At 36.5% G+C, this 21,466-nt stretch overlaps 1 protein-coding gene across 1 annotated transcript in view; it reads left to right on the top strand.

The window, feature by feature from the left end:
* The window catches only part of GABBR2 (gamma-aminobutyric acid type B receptor subunit 2), a 491,815-nt gene that overhangs the window by 223,548 nt on the left and 246,801 nt on the right, over nt 1-21,466 (top strand). The window contains exons 4-5 of the mRNA XM_072851328.1: nt 8,943-9,044; nt 16,375-16,440. Coding sequence (XP_072707429.1) covers nt 8,943-9,044; nt 16,375-16,440 — 168 coding nt within the window. The remainder of the gene's footprint in view (nt 1-8,942; nt 9,045-16,374; nt 16,441-21,466) is intronic.

The following is a 21,466-nucleotide window of genomic DNA, read 5'->3' as shown; positions in this document are numbered from 1 at the left end:
TCTAAGCTCCATTTACAGTTAATGGAGAAAAGAGAGAAGCACTTCCAGGGTGCGATTCATCTCACCTATTTTAGCCATCTATTTATGGATGAGATGACTCATTCCTTAGAATGCCCATTTATCTTAACTTTGGCAATATCCATGTAACACCTTTCCTAGTTAGCGTTGGAATAAAAAATATTTCATCCATCATGGATGGAGAGACCGTAAATGTGTAAATGCTACTGTTGCTTTCATTCTGCTTAATCAAGGAGGATTTTACATAAAGATGCTTCATTTTGTAATTATAAATCATAGCTCTTTCGGCACTGATAGCATTTTCTTAAACAGTACTTAATTATCCTTCGTGTTGCTTTGTTTGAATTATCCCTCTCAATGAAATCTGCCCAGAATTGCTTTAGTAAATGGGCTCTTTCTGAGTAATAAATGTGTTTGAAATGTGTGCGTATGTAAAAATTACTAATGAGTACTATACGTTGTCCACCTGTAATAATGTAATTAGATGTAGAGTCCCTGATTTTTGGTTCGGTAATCAAACAGTCTATTTGCTACATGAAAACTACTACAGAAGTGTTTTTGAGGGTGGTGTAATAGTGTGTGCTTCAAAAGAAATTCATTATAGTTTTCTAGGCTGTGATTTATTCTTTTTTCTGTGATTGCATGAGACTTTCCATCATGTTCTGTTCTTATTTCCTAATCTAGACCAAATTCGCCAATGAAAATCAGATTTACTATGTATTCTAAGTAGTTTGTAAAAGATTTTTTATTTCTCTAAGTATTTTTTTATCTAAACACATACTCTAAAGCTTGTGAAGTTTTATTTGTCAGAAGATCTAGATATACTCTATATTTTGCATTCTGTGTTCTAATTACACTCCACACATAATAATATGGAGTGCCTTATTTGTCTGCCTCGACATTCCCTCCAAGATAAAGTGTTCAGTATTTCAGCACTCCTAGTTACTTGAATGCTTGCACCAACTTTCAGTAGTCCTATTACATTGACTTGCTTTAATAAACAAGCATTTCTAATTTCTTGCTTAATTACTTGTGCTTCTGGCATTGGTTTACAAATTATTAAATAATCTATCCTCAGTATGGCCCCTATTGACTTTCATAATACCTGGCATGAAAATTACTGTTGTATAATATTACAGCCTCCAGACCCTTTGCTTTTGTTCTGCTATCTCTAAGAGTCAAGTCTGATAAACTTGTAGAAGAGTGGTTGTCCTATTTATCTAGAAGCCACCAGAACCACATTGCTTTCAGGTTTGTAGAGGCTATCTCACACTGAAGGAACTAGAAGTATATTTTGTGTATATTTTCTTCTTCAGTTTTGTTCATCAGCACCCCTGAAACCTTCATGTGAAGTGCTATTATTTCTTCTAGCATATATCATTAACTTTCAATCCTTGCCTACTATCTTTAGGATCCTTTCTGGCTTTGAAATGTATTATACATTTTTTCCTATAAGGAACGTACCATACTTTTTCCCTCCCTGCTGTGCTACTGCGTTGTGTGTTTACTTGTCTTAGTGTTATTGAAGAGAGTCTGTGTCTTTGGACTGCTCAAAGTCCTGCTGAACCTATTGTGCAGGTTCTTAACATGCTTGTAGATTAAGTGAAACTTAATCTGTTCATACATTGTCATAGTGCAGATCCCTGGTTTTTTCCTAGCTAAATTTTCATTTCACTGTAATATACCAGCATCTTTGAATACCTGATAGCAAGAGATCCACCTCTTCATAAGGATTGATGTTACCTTTTTGTTGCAGAGCAATCACCTTCTAACTCGAACTGTTTGTAAGTCACTTTAAAAATGCCTAATAAACATCCCCCCTACCACAAGAAACCTAAATTCCTATTAATTCTTTTTACGCACAACTATTAGGTTTAACATCAGAGTTCATTATTACGTTTAGCTTCTGTGACCAAAAAACATGAGAAGGAAATTTTTCTACTTTAGAAATTTTGGGGGAAATTAGAGCATTTTATATGTGACTTTATAAAGGTTTATATTTAAATAGGTATGATCTCTATTGTAGTCATGCATATGTAGGTTTTATGTGAAGTCATATTTACCATGTTGACATTCCAGGCAGAAAGGAGGAAAATTACCATTTTTTTAACTGGAAGATGTAGATAAATAAGATAAGCTGAAAGATATATAAAAAATAAAACAATACAATATCCTATTTTTGTTCTGTTATTGTTATTATTATTATTATTATTATTACTCTAGTCCAAAACAATCAGTCTGAAACACTCAGGCACTTCTTGCAGGCAAGAGTTATATCGACCACATTTGTTTCGAGGTTAGATCCATGTGCTAGAGTCCTACTTCAATGAAAAAAGCCATATTTTTCTTGAAAGCCTGTACTGACAGTTTTCCCAAGTAAAAGCCAAATATTCCAGGGTTCCTTCTTCCCTTCCTTTCACCCTGAAAACCACACACAATATGTGATTTTTTAAAAAAATCTGATTTCTATTGAACAAAAAAGGAAATCCAACGCATCTCTGATTTTATTTCTCCTTTATGCAATAAAACTTTTAAGTTTTTAATTTTCCTCTAAGTGGGACTCTTTCCTAATACCTAAAATAATATTTTACTGTTTCCTTTTGGTTTATCTATGTTTTATCTTTTGGTTTGTGTTGTCTCTCTGCCCAAAATAAGGTTCTACTTCCTCTTTCATTTTTGTAATCCCAAATGATGTGTATATCAGTGAAAGTATACCTCAATTTTCCTCTATATCTAAGGGCAATGACATGTATCACTATGTACTATTACACAATTTCTCTTCTCCAGATACAGTATTTCTTGAAAGTAAGTTTCACTCAGTGCTTCTAATCCTCTAAATGTGAGTGGTGTGTTTGTTTCATTGGAATGAAAATAGGGATAATTATGTTTGCTTGTAATGCTCATATATGGTGAGATCTCTCTATCTTTACTAATCCCAGACATTGTAATCTGTCCTTTGCAATTACTCATGATTTACGTTTTGTCTATGCAATGAGGAAACATTTTTTCCTTATAATTCATGCATTTGTTTTGTACACATGTTTATATCTCTGTACTGAAACTCCTACAGTACAACACTTTGAAGTACACAGTATAAATCTCGGCAGCAGGAAATCTTAGTAAAAAATCTGACTGTATAATCCATCTGGTCTAACCAGTTCTCATTCATTAGGAGTCTCTTATGATCAACATCTGGTAGGATTAGACTGCCCTGAACAACAAGGATTTAGCTTGCAGTACTTACATGCAGCTTTAGTGACCAAAAGGTCATCGGAAATATCTGTTAAAAGCAAAGTAGTATGATTAATCTAAAAATTATTAAATTTATTTTGTAACTGGCAGAGTTAGGATTAAATAAGCGAACTGTGCCGTTAAACATATAATTTGAAACCTAGTTTGAACTGTCGATCAGTAGAGACCCCTGAATCCAAACTATCATCATTAGATTGACAATTCGTCATGAATATTGCCTTTCTTTACTATTTTCCTGGGAAAAAAAGGGATAAAATTGGCTTGATAAAAATTAAATGTGGTGGTCAAATTGATGCTAGCTATTTAGTATTGGTGAGGAGGTTCTCGCACTAATAATCCCACTGAAGTGAGCAATATCTCTTCACCTAATACAAAATCACTATGTGTGCAACTTTTGTACCTTTGTGAGGTAGGGGATCATTTATATCTTGTACGCAGAGAATCATCATACGCAGATCATATAGGAGGTAAAAAACATGCTAACAACCGAAAGTCAGTGTCAGGGTCCTGAGAGCACCAAAAGCCCTTTCTGACCCTGACAGGCCCCCCAAGGCTTCCCCCGCTGCCCCTGCCCACAACCCAGGACCCTGTTTCAGCTCAGCCCAGCACCATCAGTCCCTGCCCCAGTGATGCTGTGGGAGTGCTGGTCTCTCTCTCTCCATCACAGCCATGCCTGGCATGGACCCTGTTGGTTTGGACCCATTTCCTGGCTTGTCTTCAGACCTGTCTTGTCAGTACGGACCTGCCCAGCAATCACAGGACTGTGTCTGACCCTGGTTATTCTCCCCAGACCCGATCCTGTCCCTGACTCATGGATAGACTTCCCAGCTTTACCCTGGACCTGCCTTATTGCCGTGAACTTGCCTGGAGGTCTACCCTCATGGCTGAAACTGGCTGTTTTCCTTGACCCTCTCCGGCTCCCGTCGCTGGGACGCTGGCTGGTGAGGTCCCTGGTCCCGGGGCTGTGTTATTGCACTCACATCCCCCTTCCTTAGGGAGAAGCTTCCCTGTGCCGCTCCCCAAAATTCGTTTCCTTTCCTTAAACCTAAATCCGTCCTTCCTGATAGAGACCACAAGAGTGTTGTAATTTGGTCCTGTCTAGACTAATTTTTTTTTTTACAGCCCATTTAGTCATTCTGTCTACTCTCTCAATTTGCTGGAGATTAAAGAAATTAATTTCTTCCTTGGCAATGCAAGTTCTTGGCTCCTCAAAAACCCTGTATTTCTTCCTTCACAGGTGCAGGGTCAGGGACTTTGTTGTTTGCCTCTCAAACATCACTGAATTTGATACAACAGCTATGAGGTAGGCAAGTATTGCTGCCATCCACTTCACAGAAAAAAGATACAGCCAGACTTGGTAGCAAACTTTAAAATCTTATTTAGGTCATATGAGCTGTATCATAGAGCAGCTCTGGCAGAATGAGGGATAAAAGACAGTTGTCTTGTATCCTGTCCATTGCCTCAAACACAAAGGCCATCCTTTTCTTCCTGCAAATGCATCCCTTACACATGATATAAACCCTTCATTTTTTGGAGCTTGCTGCTGAGTAAACATATTTGCACCCCAGTAATTTTTGAAGTTGACCACACATAAATCTATTAGATATGTAGTATGGTGAAATACTGATTTCATCCAGCTTTGTACACAGAGCAGTGTAAAAGCACTCTTTTTTCTGTGAGTGAAGAACTAGGGTCTCTAAGCAGTGGTTTGTGAAACCTCCCAGGTCTATTGATCAGGTCTGGTAATTCCTGTTTTGGGAAAATGAAATGTTGGTGTCTTTAAAGTGCATAAAATTTATATAAACAGACATAGAGCTACAACCTTCATTAATTTGTTAACAAGGGACTAAAACCACATGGAATTATACTACTTCTCTATTGAAAGTCAGTGCAAGATTTACTTAGGAACTGCAGATCCCCACCAGAGCTTAATACAGTTCTGTTACAACTTTCTACAGCAGTTTCCTCCAGTTGAAATTACCCTATTCTACACAATAAAGAAGCAGAAGTATAGTATTTTACAATTTTCTTTACTCAGAGTTGGTGGAATGAAACAATTACTACTGAGCTCTAAAACTGTTGTACTGCTGGTGATATGCTTTCCAGGACTGCAAGCATCTGCTAAAACAAAACATGCAGCATTTTGTATTCTGAGTTTCACAGATTTAATCCAAAATTGCAACATTTGCTACAGGAATTGGCAGCTCTAGAACTGGAGGTGAGGCTTTGTGAATTCTGATGTTGGACCCAAATCCAAATCAGAAGATTCTGTAGTTAAATTTATTTGAAAGAAGTAAAGAACTTTTGTAGGAAGAAAAACACAAGTTTCAATTCTATGAGATATTTAGAATATTTAGAAAGAAAAAAAGGAACCTGAGGATGGTGACAAAAAATATGGAAATAGGAATCAAAGACTGGAAAATGTAGTGGAAATACCCCAGACCAGGCACAAGATGAGATTTGTCAGACTAGTGGTCATAGCATTGAAAGGGGAAAAAAAATTAAGTCTTCTAGAAAAACAATATAGACCTTGTAAATTCTTATAAAGCTGCTAATATCTTGTTGTGATAATGGGAAAGAAACACCTTTCTTTTGGCAAAATCTCCACAACAGATGCATCTGAAAAGCATCCAATATCTGATTGTGGCAGTGAAGAGAAAAGGTTTCTAACTTCTCTGGAACCAAATCTAATAAGATGTGTCTTTTGGGAGGTTAATCAGTAGTTCAAAGAAAAGTCTAAGAGCTCTGAAAGCCACAGAGTAGTGGACTTCTAGCAGATGGGGCAGGGGGTGTCAAAGAAATTTCTCAGTGGCTGAATTTAAATAAGTGTTGCTCAGAAAAAAAATAATATGCAATTGAATACCTCAATTGCAAAGTTCATGAACAATTTCTGAAGGGAAGGAGTCACAGCAAGTCAGTAGACAGTCTGAAGTCTAATCAAATGTCAGCCTTGTGCCATCCACTGAAGCCTATCTATGAGTATTAGTCTATTTTAATAGTATTAAATGTGTATTTTTTATCATTTTTCCCTTGTTAATAATGGTCTAATTTGACTAAACTGTATTTGGTGAATCAGCTGTTTTCTCCTCAGATCAGCTGAATAATGTTAATCTAGTCTCTCTGAGATTAAAAGAATGAATAGAAATGGCTCCAGAAAAAAATCAAGAAAATATCAGAAAAGCAAACCTGCAACTAAAAAATTTTCTTGTTTTACAGAAGAAGGTAGGACAGTATGGGGTAGAAGCATATGACAAGTTGTATGCCTTTGGAAAGTACAGTTCTGTTAGCTAAGGAAAATTTTACTTTTTCTAAGTAACATATGATAGTTTTAGTGAACTTTTATACTACGTAGAAGGATTTTGGACATTAGCTAAACTATGATCAAGAGAGGTCTATTTTCTTTTATTACCACTGATGGTTTGTCTCAGAAAAGCAATTTCTCTTTGTATCGAGAAAGACTTGTATCATAAGAAGCAGTTAATGGCATTGCTGGAGCTAAAATATCAATCATTCATTTTACGAGTATACTAGCAGAAAAAGGAGTCACTACTGATCATTTTTTGTCAGTGAATACATTTTCACACAATGCACTTAAAAATGGATTATAACATCACAAAAGCATGAAGGATATAACTCAAATCTTAGTGGACTGACCATTCTGATTGTTGGTTCTGTAAAAGAAAATAATTTTTAATTAAAAAATTACCTATATGTCCACTTGTTTTAATCATTGTAAAAGGTTATAATGTAAAAATATGTCTTAGTAATTTTAAAGCATGGCTAAAATGGATAAGATGAAACAGACGCCATGAAAGAAGTAATTAAGGCGGCCAGTGTAGTAATGATCTTCGGGAAATACTTCATTGGTCAACCAAGAAACTTGGCAAAACTGACTTAAAGGGACCAGCAAAAAGGTGGAATGCTGTTTGAGGATCAATTAATGCAATTTCTACATTGCAGAAACCAGATTATGCTGCTTTGTCATGAAGAAATTTGCAAAAGCACAAAGATAGTTTTAATATTCCTCTTTTTTTACCAAAAACTGTGCTAATATCTAACAGTTAAGCAGCATATGGAAAAAAATAACTTGGTTGCATGGTAAACATAAAAGCATTAAATACACCCAGCAGAACCACTAACATGCATAGATTGGGAGGATACTCACAAACATATATTAAAGAAAAGCTGAAGGATTACTGAAGAGATGAGTTTGTCTTGAAAGCAAAGCTGCCAGCAGAACTCAGAAGTCTCAGTGTGACCTTTCATATCTCAGTGCATCCACTTGCTTTTACTGTGTACTTAGGCATGAGTGTGACAGACTTTCAGCCCAGGAAATTTAGCAATAGCTGGGTCTTATTTTTGCATGGATAAAATGTCTTCTCATTATATAAATTTTATGGTTATTTCAATTCCAATGACAAAGTTCCTACTCCTGAAGGACAGATACCACTTCCTCTTCTTTACTTAGCCATGTCACTGTATATCAAATATTTTCAGATTATTTTGAATAGACTGTGCTTCTCTCTCAAAGGAGGTCAAGGAAAAGGAGAGTTAGGAGGGAGATTTAAAACGTGTAATTCCAACAATGCATAGAGAGGGTCATTGGAAAGTATCTGCATATGATTTATACACTTCTAAATTTTCCTGTTTAATATCACATATATTTCTCTTCCATGTATTGTATTTTCTCTGTTTGCATTTGAGATACCTGTTTTACACTGTGATTTGCTTCTCCTATTTCTGATATAACAAACAAATAAAAAAGACAATCAGAGCAATGAATGTGATCATAATTTTATTAAATTAAAATTGGAGTGCTGCTCTCTTCATTTCAGTCTGTAACCATGTTATCTCCAGCTAAAATTATTTTTGCTCATCTATTAGGAATAGTAATGTAAAACTCTGTTTTTGCAGTCATGTGGCTGGAGGAAACCAGCAGCGATTAAGACAGAAAACCTTGAAGTAGTTATATGGAAAAAAACCCTAAATCTGTAAACCAGATCGCTTTGTGTGTTATCTGGCTTCTTTGTGCTATTAGGCAGCTCAAAGAAGACAGGGTCTTGCCACTGTAAAAAAAACAGGTGAGAAAATCTGTTGATAGATGGTTGCTTGTGTTATCTTTAAGCAAACCATACCACTTGCTGCCCCATTCAGCAAGATGCATGCTCTAAGAAAGGGGGAGGGCACAGAGGAGTTCATTAGGCTTTACTAATCCCTAACTGATCTAAGCTAAGCTCTGCTGATTCATGCTAGGACCAGCTGATGGTGGTTTCAAATCAGCCCTCAGCACTGAGAACATGTAAGAGTTTACTTGATGAGCCTTTTCCCTTTATACAGTCTCAAACACCACTTTGGCTACAAGAAAGCTTTTGGTCTTAACAGCACTGGAAATACAGAAGAATGTCCATCCCCATGATGTAAAGTGGGAGCCCACTGTGAACTTTTTTTCACGCATAGTAAAGCTCTTCACGTAGCACACACATTGATAGTAGATTATGGTGGTAAAAGAATACTGTCTTGATCAGATTTTAGGCAAAATGGAAAAAAAAATGTGGGTGCATATATCATCGTTGAGATCTTTGCTTGGCATTATAGTGATAAATATAGTCCATCTGCTTCCTCCTCACTGAGTCTCAGTTCACTAGTTTGCCTTTTTTCTCAACTTCTGACAGGTGAGGAATGATCTGACTCGAGTCCTGTATGGTGAAGACGTTGAAATTTCAGATACTGAGAGTTTCTCCAATGATCCTTGCACAAGTGTAAAGAAGCTTAAGGTATGTGCTGCTGTTTGAGGAATAAAGACAAAGTGATGATTACATCATGGCATTTGATTTAAATCTTTTTTCCTATGAAGAAGGCTAATAAAATTTGCATAAGAATGATATACTACTACATTCCGTTGCATAGTAAAGTTAAAAAATGGCATTTTGAGTGCCTAGTCCTGCTTAAGTCAGTGAATATCCATGCATATAGTGATATGTAGTAGTAGTAGTTCCTGATAAGGACACAAAGTAAAGCAAGTTGTTGCTGGTTTAATGTTTGTACCTAAAGCACCAGTCTTAGTGATATACGTGTGAAAGCTCATGAGGTTTGAAACCAGAACCCTTTTAAGGTAAACTATCATGTAGCAAAAGCATTGAGCATCTTTCCATTAGCTTCATTACACATTTTAGATTGAATTCTTTGCTTATAATCATCTGCATTATTTCATATGAATCACAGGAAAAAAAAAAAAGGAAAAATAAATTTGAGAGCAGAATAATTTACCATCCTTCTCTTATTATAATGATTTATTAGGTTCCTGGCATCTCATAAAATTAAAACTATGTTTTAGCATTACCATGAAGTGCAACCAACAATAAACTAGACATAGGAGATATGAATCTTAAACTGCATACGAACATGAAGAAATGGTTGAACAGCAAGTACTTTTAAACGGTGAAGATCAAATCGTTGCTGGCATCAAATATGTATAACAGATGATGAAAGCCACAATCCTGCAGAAACTTAAATATGTGTAAAACAGGTTTAAAAAACCCTAATAAACTGAATGGTATTAAAAAACTAAAATTAAAGCAAGGCTATCGAACTGTATGAGACTAGGCCACTACTGAAGCTAGCTGGAAAAAGTCTGAAGCATGGTAAACTAAGTGTGCTTTATATTCCCACAGTCTAGAGATGTGAGCCTGAATGTTTAAAGTATAAATAGGTAAAGATTACGTTTATAGGAAGCCATTTGTGCCTGTCCAGTCTAAGCCAGTTTGCATTTCCTATCTGGGATTGAAAAGACTCCAGTATGTGTTATCAGTAAAGTCCACACTTTTGACAAGGTCTTTAACCCCTGGCATCAGAAAACTAACAATTCTGAAGGCAGAGCTATTTAAACCGATGGATGATGTAATAACAAGAAAAAATGCATATAAGCATGTATAGTTAGGCTGAAGGTTAGAAGAAGCAATGAGATTCTAGCCTTCCTGTATGTCAACAACACACTGTTTGTTTTATAGGGAAGACCAGAAGACTCTGTCAAACAATATATTAAAGTTAACTCTTGATTTCTTCTTCAAAACAAATTACTACAACAATAAATAAGCAATTATCTAGACAGTCGCTTATTCTTGACAGGAGCGTAGGGTTACTTGTCCTTAGGTACGTATGTCAGGCACAGCTTAGCTATCCAATTCTGAAAATGTTCATTCCTTTCTTCAAGATGTTAACCTAACATAGGTAAACTGGTATCTGTTTACTGTACTTGTGATTAAAATAGACATAAAATACCTTTCCTTTTCATAAACATAGTTTAAATTAATGAAATTAATGATTATGCAATACAAAATAGAAATATCTGGTATGATTTGCAGAAATGTATGTTCTATATTTTTCCCAGCAACAACTTAACTTTTACTACATTGACTCCAGCCTCTTTGAATCACAGTTGGAAAGTAAATTTAGGCTTAAGGATATCTTTAAAACTCATTTTTGTGTTCAGAGAAAGGGATGTTGGAGGATATGCATTTGTACATCAACTTAAATGTTTAAAAATTCTAAGCATGCACAGGCAAATTGTATAAGCAATAACACTTCTGCTTCCAACTTTCTTGTATCTTGCACATAGGACAAAAAATTGCAATATATGAATTCCAATTCAATTAAACTATTTCCACCTGATTTCCCAAATACAATAGGTGTTTTGAATGCTGACCAAACACGATCTCTCATTCTAACAGTCAAGTTAATGAAATTTTAAAATTGTGGGCCAGGAACAGGTTGGGATGCAGCCTCAGTCTAGGTGAGTGACACACACACTAACACAGACATCAGCAAGTTTTGCCAGTGTGTTATGATGGTGGGAGCTGACATCCTCTAGTTCACCCTCACCAACAGTAATTCCATAGCTAAGGTTAGAGGCTCATCTGTAGTTCTTCAACTGGACATCTAGGCATCTAGAAGGCAGAACATGTGGATACCTCTATTGACAAAGTTACCCAGCTTTGAGTAGATTTATTGATAACATCTTGACTGTCAGATACACGGTAGAGAGTATGACAGAGTATCTGAGCTGTTCAATTTAGATATTTCATAAAGAGCCTGCCAAGACATCGACTTTTCCTGGCAGATCAGATATTGTAGCAATCCTTCTCTGGAAAGCTGTGTAATACAACATTGTGGTGTTATTCATTAGAAATGAGACAGATTAAAATCTGATCACAGAAGGGAAGCTCTGCAGGCCGAAAAGAAATAGCTGCCTATTCTGGCATAATGTGCATCACTCAAACTCTGAAAGGGCTAAAGAGTGCCTCATATCTGAGGCTGTTAGAAATGGCAGGGGAGGAGACAAGTTGTTCTTCATCCCTCGGTGGAGCATCTTAGATGTCTTGATCCTCACTGTCTTCAGCGTTTATACTACTCAGCTGCCAGTAGTACCAAAGACACTTTATAGTTAGTGGATGAATAATATCCTCACCTATAAGAAAGAAAGAAGGGAGCAAGAGAGTAATTAATTTTTGAGGCTGTGCTATAGTCTTCATTTATAAAATATGTTTTTATGGAGAGTCCACCACAACTGTGGGTAAATGTAACTGTTCCTCATTTTTTTCTTTGAACTTTAGTCCATATGGGAACATACGTATTGCTTACTGAGGGGCAAAGCTTAAAAGCTGATATTGCTACTCTAATCTCTGAGAAGAGTAAATATGACAGCTCACCATCTGGCAAATGGTCTAAACATTGGTCTTTTTATATAAGTGCAGTTTTGGGAGTTGCCTTCCCCCTGGGATGTTTTTAATAATCTCATAGATCACCTGCCTAGTTCCATGAATTAAAAACTCTTATGTCAAATACGCTTTAGCTCCATGCAAGCAATTTACAACTCTTTGAGAAAGAAAGAGTACTTGACACTTGCTGGGATCCAGTGGGTGACTTCTTTGGTCCCTACAAGAGAGTTAGCACTGTGTTAACTTGTATCAGTCCCATGAGGGTTGATTTAAAGGAATAGTACCTCCTTGCCAGAAAATCATACTGGTTGATAGTCAGTTAACAGTGTGACTGAAGGGGGAAAAAAATTATTCCCCAGTAAGTGTCTGATGTATCTCTTTGCATGAGACTATAACGTGGACATATACCCTGACCCGCAAGCTATGGAATGAACCCAGCTCTGATAAACTTCAGTGCAGACTTCACTATCCATCCAGATAAAATCTCTGCAAGGGATTTGAGCTATGTCCAGTTGCATGAAATTGGAAGCTTCAGTGTCTTTTGTGCAGGACAGAGCCAGCGGACCCAAGCCTGGCATCAAATGGATCTAGGCTTATTTACCATCTTGAATGCAATTCTTCAGGAAAAATGTGGAGGGGGATGCAAAAAACAGAGTTGGAGAGAAAGAGGCTTACTTAGGAGTGCGTCATTGCACAGAGTAAAAATGTTATGCATGGAAGAGGAAAAGCTATTGTACAGACTTTCCTAAATTAGTTCCTTACATGTGTTTTAGCATACAATTCCTTGGTTACATGATTGCACACTGAATTTTCCACTCTTTTTAACTGCAAGCCATAAAACCCCAGGCACTGCATCTCACAGCATTGCATTGATATCCATGTGGTTATAAATGGGAGGAATCTTTTATGATTTCCCATGCATGACTGACCAACTAGAACTATATATTATGTTCTTCATGATGCAACTTTATGAAGCTGGACAAAGAAAAAGATATTCAGCCATATATTCACTGTCAGCTTGACCCTTTGGTCCCATACTCTCCACTTAACCCAGCAACATCCCTGTCTCATTCTGGATCTTCATCCGAGTCTGAAGTTCCTTGCTTACCCAATGCTATGTTCTGCTTCTCTCATTTCTCATCTCTCTGAGTACCTTTGTCTAGATTATTGTTCCATTTTCTTCTGGGCTTACTTTCTGAGATTGCAGTTGTCCTAACTGTAATTATTTGTCAAGCTTCCTATTTGCCATACTCTCAAAAAGTCCTAATTCTCCGTCCCAAGCTCCTTATTCAATACTGGTCTCAAGCCTACTGCTACCCCCCCTCAGCTGTTTGCTCCATTTTTGCCTAAAAAGTGTAAGTACTCATTACCAACATTCCTTATCAGGCCTGTCTCTCCTTCCCATGTGCCCTTTTTTCTCTCACTGGATCCTACCTCCAGTCACTGCATTTACTGACTCTCAGCATTATCTTTTTGGATCCATCTCAGGCCAGTACTGAGCATACGTGGATTGTGATTTTCCCCACCCCTCAAAGGGTTAACACCTGGACAAACGTGGGGGAGAACTGGGGATTCATATTTCTGTCAGACAAACCTTCTTTTTCTAGCATATTGCACATAAAAAACCATGGAAAAGAACATTATTAAGGTTATAACCTTTAAGTCTTTGGAAAAAAAACAGAATTCAACTTTCTTTTGCTTTAGTGTTCAATGGCATAATACTTTAAATGGAGGATTCATGACATGCTTTAATAGGTGGTAATGGAACATTTCTTTTGATCTTTTTCAGTCAGTTTGTTGTTGGATATCATCCAAATCTTTTAGTGAATACAGACATGTTAATGTCCACTTTACTGTACTGAGTGCTTCAAAAACAGTAATTTATGTGTTAACATGGAAACTCATTAATTTAGGCAAACGAACATTTCGGTATTGCATCTTGGCTCGATCATACATCCCAAGGATGATATAATGTCAGGGATTGTCAAGTTCTAGAGCCATAGCTGATCTTTGAACTTGGGCCATGAAACTTTCTAGTTGAGCATCAGGGATTCTTGAGAATTTGGTTTGGATGTGGTTCTCATACTTTGCAGATTTCCTGCTCGGGCATTGGAAACTCATCTCATGCTGGAAGTGGAGATTCCTGCCTGACAGAAAATCCAGCTTCCCTTAGTCAGATATTGAGATGGTCAAATATTCAGAACTGGGATCTGCTGGCAGCTAAACAAATCAGCACATACACCCATTTGCTTGGGTGCCTGAACAAGAGCAGAGTATGTTTGAAAATAGGATTGACTGCCAGTATTAGAATGGGTGCTCTGCTATGCCTTGTGTGAAAAATATTTTCAAGATGAGTTTCTTGAGTGCCTGTTTCCTTGCGTGCCTGTAGACAAAAGGAATTGTAGATCCACATATTCATGTGTCTGAATGTGCAATATTTAGGTCTGAGTGCTATTGCCAAACTAATTGCACAATGACATTAGTATAAGACAATCCTTGCAGACAATAATGTTATTGAAATGGGATAGGATATTTCTGGGGAAAAAAATAGGATGAACTATACAGTTCTTGTAGTGCTTTACAGTAAAACCCAAAGTGACTGTGGGAAATGTACTCTAGTTTATGGGATAATCAGGTGGAATTAATGTCTTAAGGCATGGTACCACATACCACAGGCACCACACCTTCAGTTTGAAGATCATTGCATAGCCAATGGGGCAGCGTTGCTGCACACGCACTATAAAGTTACTCTCTACACCCTGCCTACAGTCTCTGGTGCTATAAAACTATGAGGCTGCACATGTTCTGGTTTTTAAAAATTAGTTCTCATCATGTTATAAAATGAAACGCAATGTATTCAATTTTAAGTTTAATAATTGAGTGCTGTGTCATTTATGTTTTAACCAAACTTTGCTAGTCTTTTTTTGAATACTAAATATGCATTTTTATGTTCAGAGAGGTCAAGCAATTCAGTCAGAGTCCCAAGAGTGACCAAAATTATTTTTAAAATGTGAAAAATAGAAATAATGGATGAGGGGATTTTTTTCTGCATAATTCCTGAGTCTATTTATTGTCCTTACAAAAACTGTAATACTATTGCTGTAATGTGTGTAATTTGTTTGTTTAGTTTCATGTGACCTTCTTAGATTTGTTTAAAAAGAATCTAATCCACTTCAATAAGATTTACATTACTTTATCAATCTGTGCCTAAATATAAAAATAAAGAGAAGCAGGCTTAGTGAAAATGCACAGGTTCAGAACAAGCAAAGCATATTACGTTCTTTCCAACTTTAACCTCGCTAAGAGTGATACTACGTTCATGCATTTTATTGCAGAAGCATTCTAGTATCTTTTTGCACTGTCCATCATAATATTTTCTGTTGAACATGAAATAAACATTGAAATTATCTAAACTGAAAATCTTTGATAAATTGATTTAATTAAAACTGAAATGGTTTTTGCCACTGGAATTCACACTGAATCATCTGTTTCTTTTTTCCTTGGAGAGGGAAAGAGCTATTAGTAATTGTAACCAAGTGTTTTATAAAAGAAGTGAAAAATTAGATTTGCTCAAGCTTTTGCTGAGAACTCAGCTTTTGTGTGAAATAAAAGGTAATATTAAGTCATAAAAAGCTATCTGTTCTGTGTTTTATAGATGTTAGCAGCAATTTTTCACATGAGAAAAAAGCTAGCCCAGATCCTGAAGAAATATTTTCCTGCATATGCTCCTGAATTTAGGAATATTTTCTTAATATGTTTCTAAGTATGAAAGTAAAATTATCTCTTTTGACTTCAGTCATAGATTCTTAAAGTGTGATATTTTTTTTTAATTTTTTTTTTAATTTTTTTTTTTAATGGGTGGAGGTGGGAGGCAGGAGGAGAGGAGAGATTGACAATGTTTTATAGTGACTGTAGGGATGTTGTATGAGTAAAACCTTTAAAAATTACTAAAGTGGGCATAATATCAAGGCATTTTATCCCACTTACAAATCTCCAGTCTCATCTTTACAGCATTAGTTCATGTAAGCAGTGAAAAGCATATATTTTCAGCTGGTTTTAATATGCAAAATTTTAAAAGAAATATTGCAAGGGATCAAAAGAATATTTGATACTTTAGTGTTATTGAATAGTGATATTTGACAAGATAAACATTACAGTTTTATTCTTATCAGTGTTATTGCTTAATCATTCTCTTCAAACACCTCAGCTGCTCTCTCTTGCAGTATTTCAAGTTCTTGAACTTATAGAAAATTGAATAGTTCTGAATTAATTTTGCTGTCTGCAGCTGTAATCTGTGCTAACTCTCTACACAATTTGAATGGCCAGCTGAAATGGTTTCTGGAAAGGCTGTGACTGTATTTAACTGCCACATATTTTATTCAATCTGCAGGGTAATGACGTTCGGATAATCCTTGGCCAGTTTGATGAGGAAATGGCTGTGAAAGTTTTCTGCTGTGTAAGTAAATATATTTAATTGCATATCAGAATAAAGAATGTGTTACTTTTGAATTAAAAATACATTTGAGCATAAACATTTCTTCATGGAGTTCAGCTCTGTTAAGGTTTATATCATCAAGAGAGGTTACACATGCTTAGCTCCATTTCTATTTCAAGAAAATACTTTGTACTTGACTTCAGTGGAATTTAGGTGTGGACTGCATGGTTAGCTTCTTCTTATTGCTTTCCTGTAGTGGAATTAAATGCCAATTGAGTTTGAGCATTTCTCTTCATGTCAGATCCAGGGAAATGCTTGTATATGTAGCAGCAGATACCAAGAACTGCAAGATTTGAATCTTGTCCAAGAGCTGTGTTCTGGTAGTAATGTCTGCATGTATGTGGCTTTGCATGTTTTGCTTTGAAAGAATAAGAAATTCAAGCAGTTCCTATACATGCTAACTAAGCAACCCTAATAATTTCTGCTACTCAAAATGTTGCTAATTGTACAGTTGTCATTCACTTTTGACTGCTGTACGTTTTACATGAAAGCAAATTTTAGTTAGCAAAAAATAAAGTTTTTTGAATTAGAAGAAATGTAGTAAGATCAGCATACAAAAAATTCCCTATCCTCACCATTTGTTTGTGTGTGTGAATGTGCTGCAAACATGCACAGTGTGATTGTCATTGAAAGTAGCAGGATTAAAATGTGATCTTTATTTGTACCTGCTCAAAAAAAAAAAATAAATCCCAAACATGCAGATTTTAGTGTCCTAAATTTTGTACTGGTATTGAATTCTTAGTCTAAATAACCAGATTAATCCTGTATGAGCCAAGAACACAATAAACATAATGGAAAAGCAACAATGATGTTGCCATCTAAATTTCAGAGGATGTTTTTTAGTGGTCACTTAGAGAGACAAAGTGACCTGTCCAAGCAAAGAAAGGAAAGGCAGAAGTTAAAAATCTGAGTGCTACATGTGCCTCAACCACATGTTGGTTCTTACTCAGCAGCTGTCCCAGTTGCCAGCAAAATTTGGAAAGGAGATTGTAGAGTATATTTGGAAGGAACAAGATCTGTTTGCATCCAAAAGGAAATGGAAGGCATTATTTTCTTTTTCATTCTTCTCATCTCTGATTGGTCTTTGTATATAGATCTTTTTGTTCCAGCATTTAAATTGGATTGACAATCTCCCGTTTTTCCATTCCTGGAAGAAAAAATGGTCCTTCTGCAGCCCAGCTCCTCCTCAGGTCTCTTGTGGTTGGGCTGCGTTTCCCCCGCTGAGGGGTCCCGGTCAGAACTGTCTTCCAGACCAACGTGAGACAAGAGATTGGCCTCACTTATGCCACTGCCCTTAGTATCTAGTTGCTTTCCTCTACAATTCTTTTCCAAGACCATGTGCCTGTGAGGCCACTGAAGAAATCCCAGAACTCCTCAGAAGGGCAGGGTGTCCTCTTGTCTGCACCGCTCTAGTCTGAAGGATTTCAGGTGGAGGATGTCTCTTTCACATGAACACCCAGTGCAGCTTTCTGCAGCAATGGTTTGGTACAAACATCGAAAGCGTGTGTAACTCAGAGCAGTTTAAAGGGTGATGGCTCCTTCTAAAGTACATTAGTGTCAAAAATAATAAGGTGGATTTTTCTGGAGCCTGGAGTAATCTGAGAGATCATGTATTTAGGCTCGTATAAATGTATTTATATGAGAGTTTCAGCAGGAGACCGAATGCAGGAGAGGGTAGTTCAAAGTGGGTCATTTATATATTAATGCACTACAATATGTCAGTAAGCTTGTTATTAGTCATAAAATATATTGTTGACTCATGCACTCCTACAGCTATGTGTCTAAGGGCATGATAATTTAGACATGTCAAGTTTTTTAACCCCCTTCCCCAGGTGTATCCTCAGACAGGTTTCACTTGTGATTCTCTGCAGGGTGGCTGATGTCAGCCAGAGAAAGGCTTTGGGTTTGTTAAAAGAAGGTGCTATTGTACTAGTGCAAGATTTTTATTTTTTTTTCTGGTTGTGGTTATAACCTGAATATTATTTGCTAATGATTTATGTAGGTGAGAAAATCTTTAAAATCTGCCTTGGTTTTCTGTCTGGATTCAACAATCATATGCTGTGAGGTTTCCTCAGGATATCCATTGGAGTTTATATGCTCATTTTCATTTCGCCTGCTATTTCCTCTCCCTTCCCCCTAGACACACACACACAAAAAAGATGCAGATCACATAAAGATAAATGGACTAAAAGATAGTCTAATTCAGTGGCAAACTTCAAAAACATGACAGGACTAATTCAAGCCAAAGTGAATGCTAGCAGGTGTTTCCTATAGTGATTTAAATAAGCTTAGCTATTCATTTAACACTAGTGTCAAAAGCAGTTGGCAATTTTAATTCTATGGGAAATCTTAGGTTTCTAACTTTGTTTTCAGCTCAGTGGGATGAATGTGATATTTTTCATGGAATAGAAATTAGGGTATTTTGCTCAAAACTTAACACTTCAACAATCAAAATGGTCAACTGTGTTGGATAGACATCATCTTTTTTTTCATTTGAAATTGGATTAACATGAAATCGCATCTTCCCAATGAAAACCTCAGTTCTGCAGAAAATTTTATTTTTAAAATTTGTTAGTGGGAATTTTTCCAACGTATTTTCTTTAAGCCATAGAGATAATGCAATATAGCCATGCACACATCAAGACTGATGCCTAGCTGATGCAATTATCTGTCTGAAGACAATTAAAGAAGATGGCTATTATGCATAGGTCACTGCATGAGCTTTAGGTGTCTTTTTTAGTAAACATTTAATAATTACTAAAGCCAGGCTTAATCAGCACGGTTGATACAAAAGCACTGGACATTGTTCTCCTTGAGCAGATAGAGTTTTACTGGTGAGTCTCTGTTTTGGAAGTAAAGGCACTATTGATTTTTAATGAGAAACAGATGGAGGTTCATCGCAATTCAGAAGTCTACAGGCATTCTTGTAGGGGTGGGATATAGGATGTGTCCATGCTGTCATGTTGGAAATATGATGGAAGTTCAGTGGTGGTAAGGTTTTTGCAGGCCCTTTTGAACAAACTGCTAGTAATTTTTTACTACACATAGAAAGATCTCTTACATAAATTTATTTGTTGTAAATAAGCATCTCTTTATGGATTCAAACAAGAATGAAAAGTTTAAAAAAAAATAAGAAAGATCAGTCTCACAAGGGCAGAAAATGTCCAGGACAGTTTCCTGGCTGCTTGACAGCAACTCAGGGCTTTGCAGCCTAGGTAGGGCACACGGGAAAGATTAGGGAAGACATATGACTATTTTATGCTGTTCTGATGGTACAAAGCATTTGTAAACTTTCTTTGCCTTACTCTTGTGTGCAAACAAATCTTCCCCTTAGAAACTAAAACGTGTAAGAGGTGGTCTGTGTGCATTCAAACAGTTCAGGAAAGATCTGCATATTTCAAGGAAATGTATCTTTTAAGCATCAAAATCGTCTCCATTTAGAAGAATCAACAGGGAGGAAATGGTGGCAGAAAACCTTATTTTGTAATAAGTTTTCTGGAACCCAAACACTGAAATGCCTGAACACTAACAACTGTGCTGTCGCTAGAAAAGTGACTGCACGGTCATGGTGCTCAGCTTTGGAGGACCTGATTTTGTTCCTCCTTCTTTTGCCTTTCCCAGATTACCCTTCAAACCCTACCATTCCACCAGATCTCGAATAAAGGGTTGGCAGCTCTTAAAGTGTTTGGGTTTTGTTTTTTAAAGCAAAATCTAGACATGTAACTAAATTCTTCAGGAATGTGAAAGTTTCAGTGCAACCTTGGGAATGATCCCTTGTTTCCAGGATGGAATTTCTGGCTATTTTGAAACTTTTAATTTTCAGCCCATATCCCAGGACATTTACAGATTATACAGGAAACAGGCTCAAGTGCAAACAGAAAAATTCCAACAGCTCCAATTTCAGAATAGTTCATAGCCAATACTTTCTTGCAACACACAATTTGATACTTTAATCTGTATAGAGCAGGGGAAACTACTGATCATTGTCCTTCTCTAAAAGCACTATTCTGTGTTAATTTGTGTCCTCAGTGATTTGAAAACTGTCAAATAAAAGACACTATATCACTGAGAGGTCTTGAATGACCTCATTGTGTAATGGAAACTCTTTTAGACATCAGAAAGTGTTGCAGGATGGGATTGATATTTTCCTCGCAGGGGGACCTGGGATGTGGTCTCACATCAGCTGTAGGAGGAGTGGAGATGGGCAGGAGGGCAAAAGCAGATGTGTTTCTGGAAGGGTAGAATTAATGAGCGAGAGAAAGACAAGCAATTTATGTGGATTGTGGAATAAGTAAGATATGAGATGCAAGGCACTGGGTTTCAGACAGGAGCACTTTCAAGCAGCACTGTATACAAATGCATGATATTTGATTTTGGCTGAACAAAAGCTTCTGCAACCAGGGGCCAAACAAATCTGCTTTGTGCACAATACATTTATGAACCGAGTTGACACCATTATAATAGCCTTCACAGATTTAAAGCTCAATTTTAATTTGGGTATTAATGTATTTAGGAGGCTGTCCTATTTCATATTTTTTGCTATTCATCTTTATTTTTCTGATAGATTTTTGGTATGGTCTTTGGGATACTTTTCAAAATGGTTATGTTCTGAATGATTAATATGTCCTATTTGCATTCTCATCATTTCCTCCTTCTGTAACATTTTCTGTGAAGATGTAGCAGTTTTCCAGTTAAGACCTCCAAGGTTGCACCATGTATTTCTAAAAATTGGAATTTTTATCTTATAAGTATGTCTTGTATCTTGAGTATTTTTTATATTAGGAGCCAAAGAAGCATGAAACCTGCTGTTCTGAAATGGAGTCTCACTGAAATATCAAAAGAAAAATATCTAGTTACAAGACATTGAGAGAAACATCTGAGATAAAATTTGCTAATTTTATCCTAGAACACTATTCCACACAATGAAATAGAATATCTATTATGAAAAGATCAGCTTTTAGGCACAACAGCATATGTGCCTGACTAA

Source organism: Ciconia boyciana, chromosome 2 (genome assembly GCF_034638445.1).
Source record: "Ciconia boyciana chromosome 2, ASM3463844v1, whole genome shotgun sequence".
In the NCBI taxonomy this organism is placed as follows: Eukaryota; Metazoa; Chordata; class Aves; order Ciconiiformes; family Ciconiidae; genus Ciconia; species Ciconia boyciana.
This window is presented reverse-complemented; position numbering and strand designations above follow the sequence as displayed.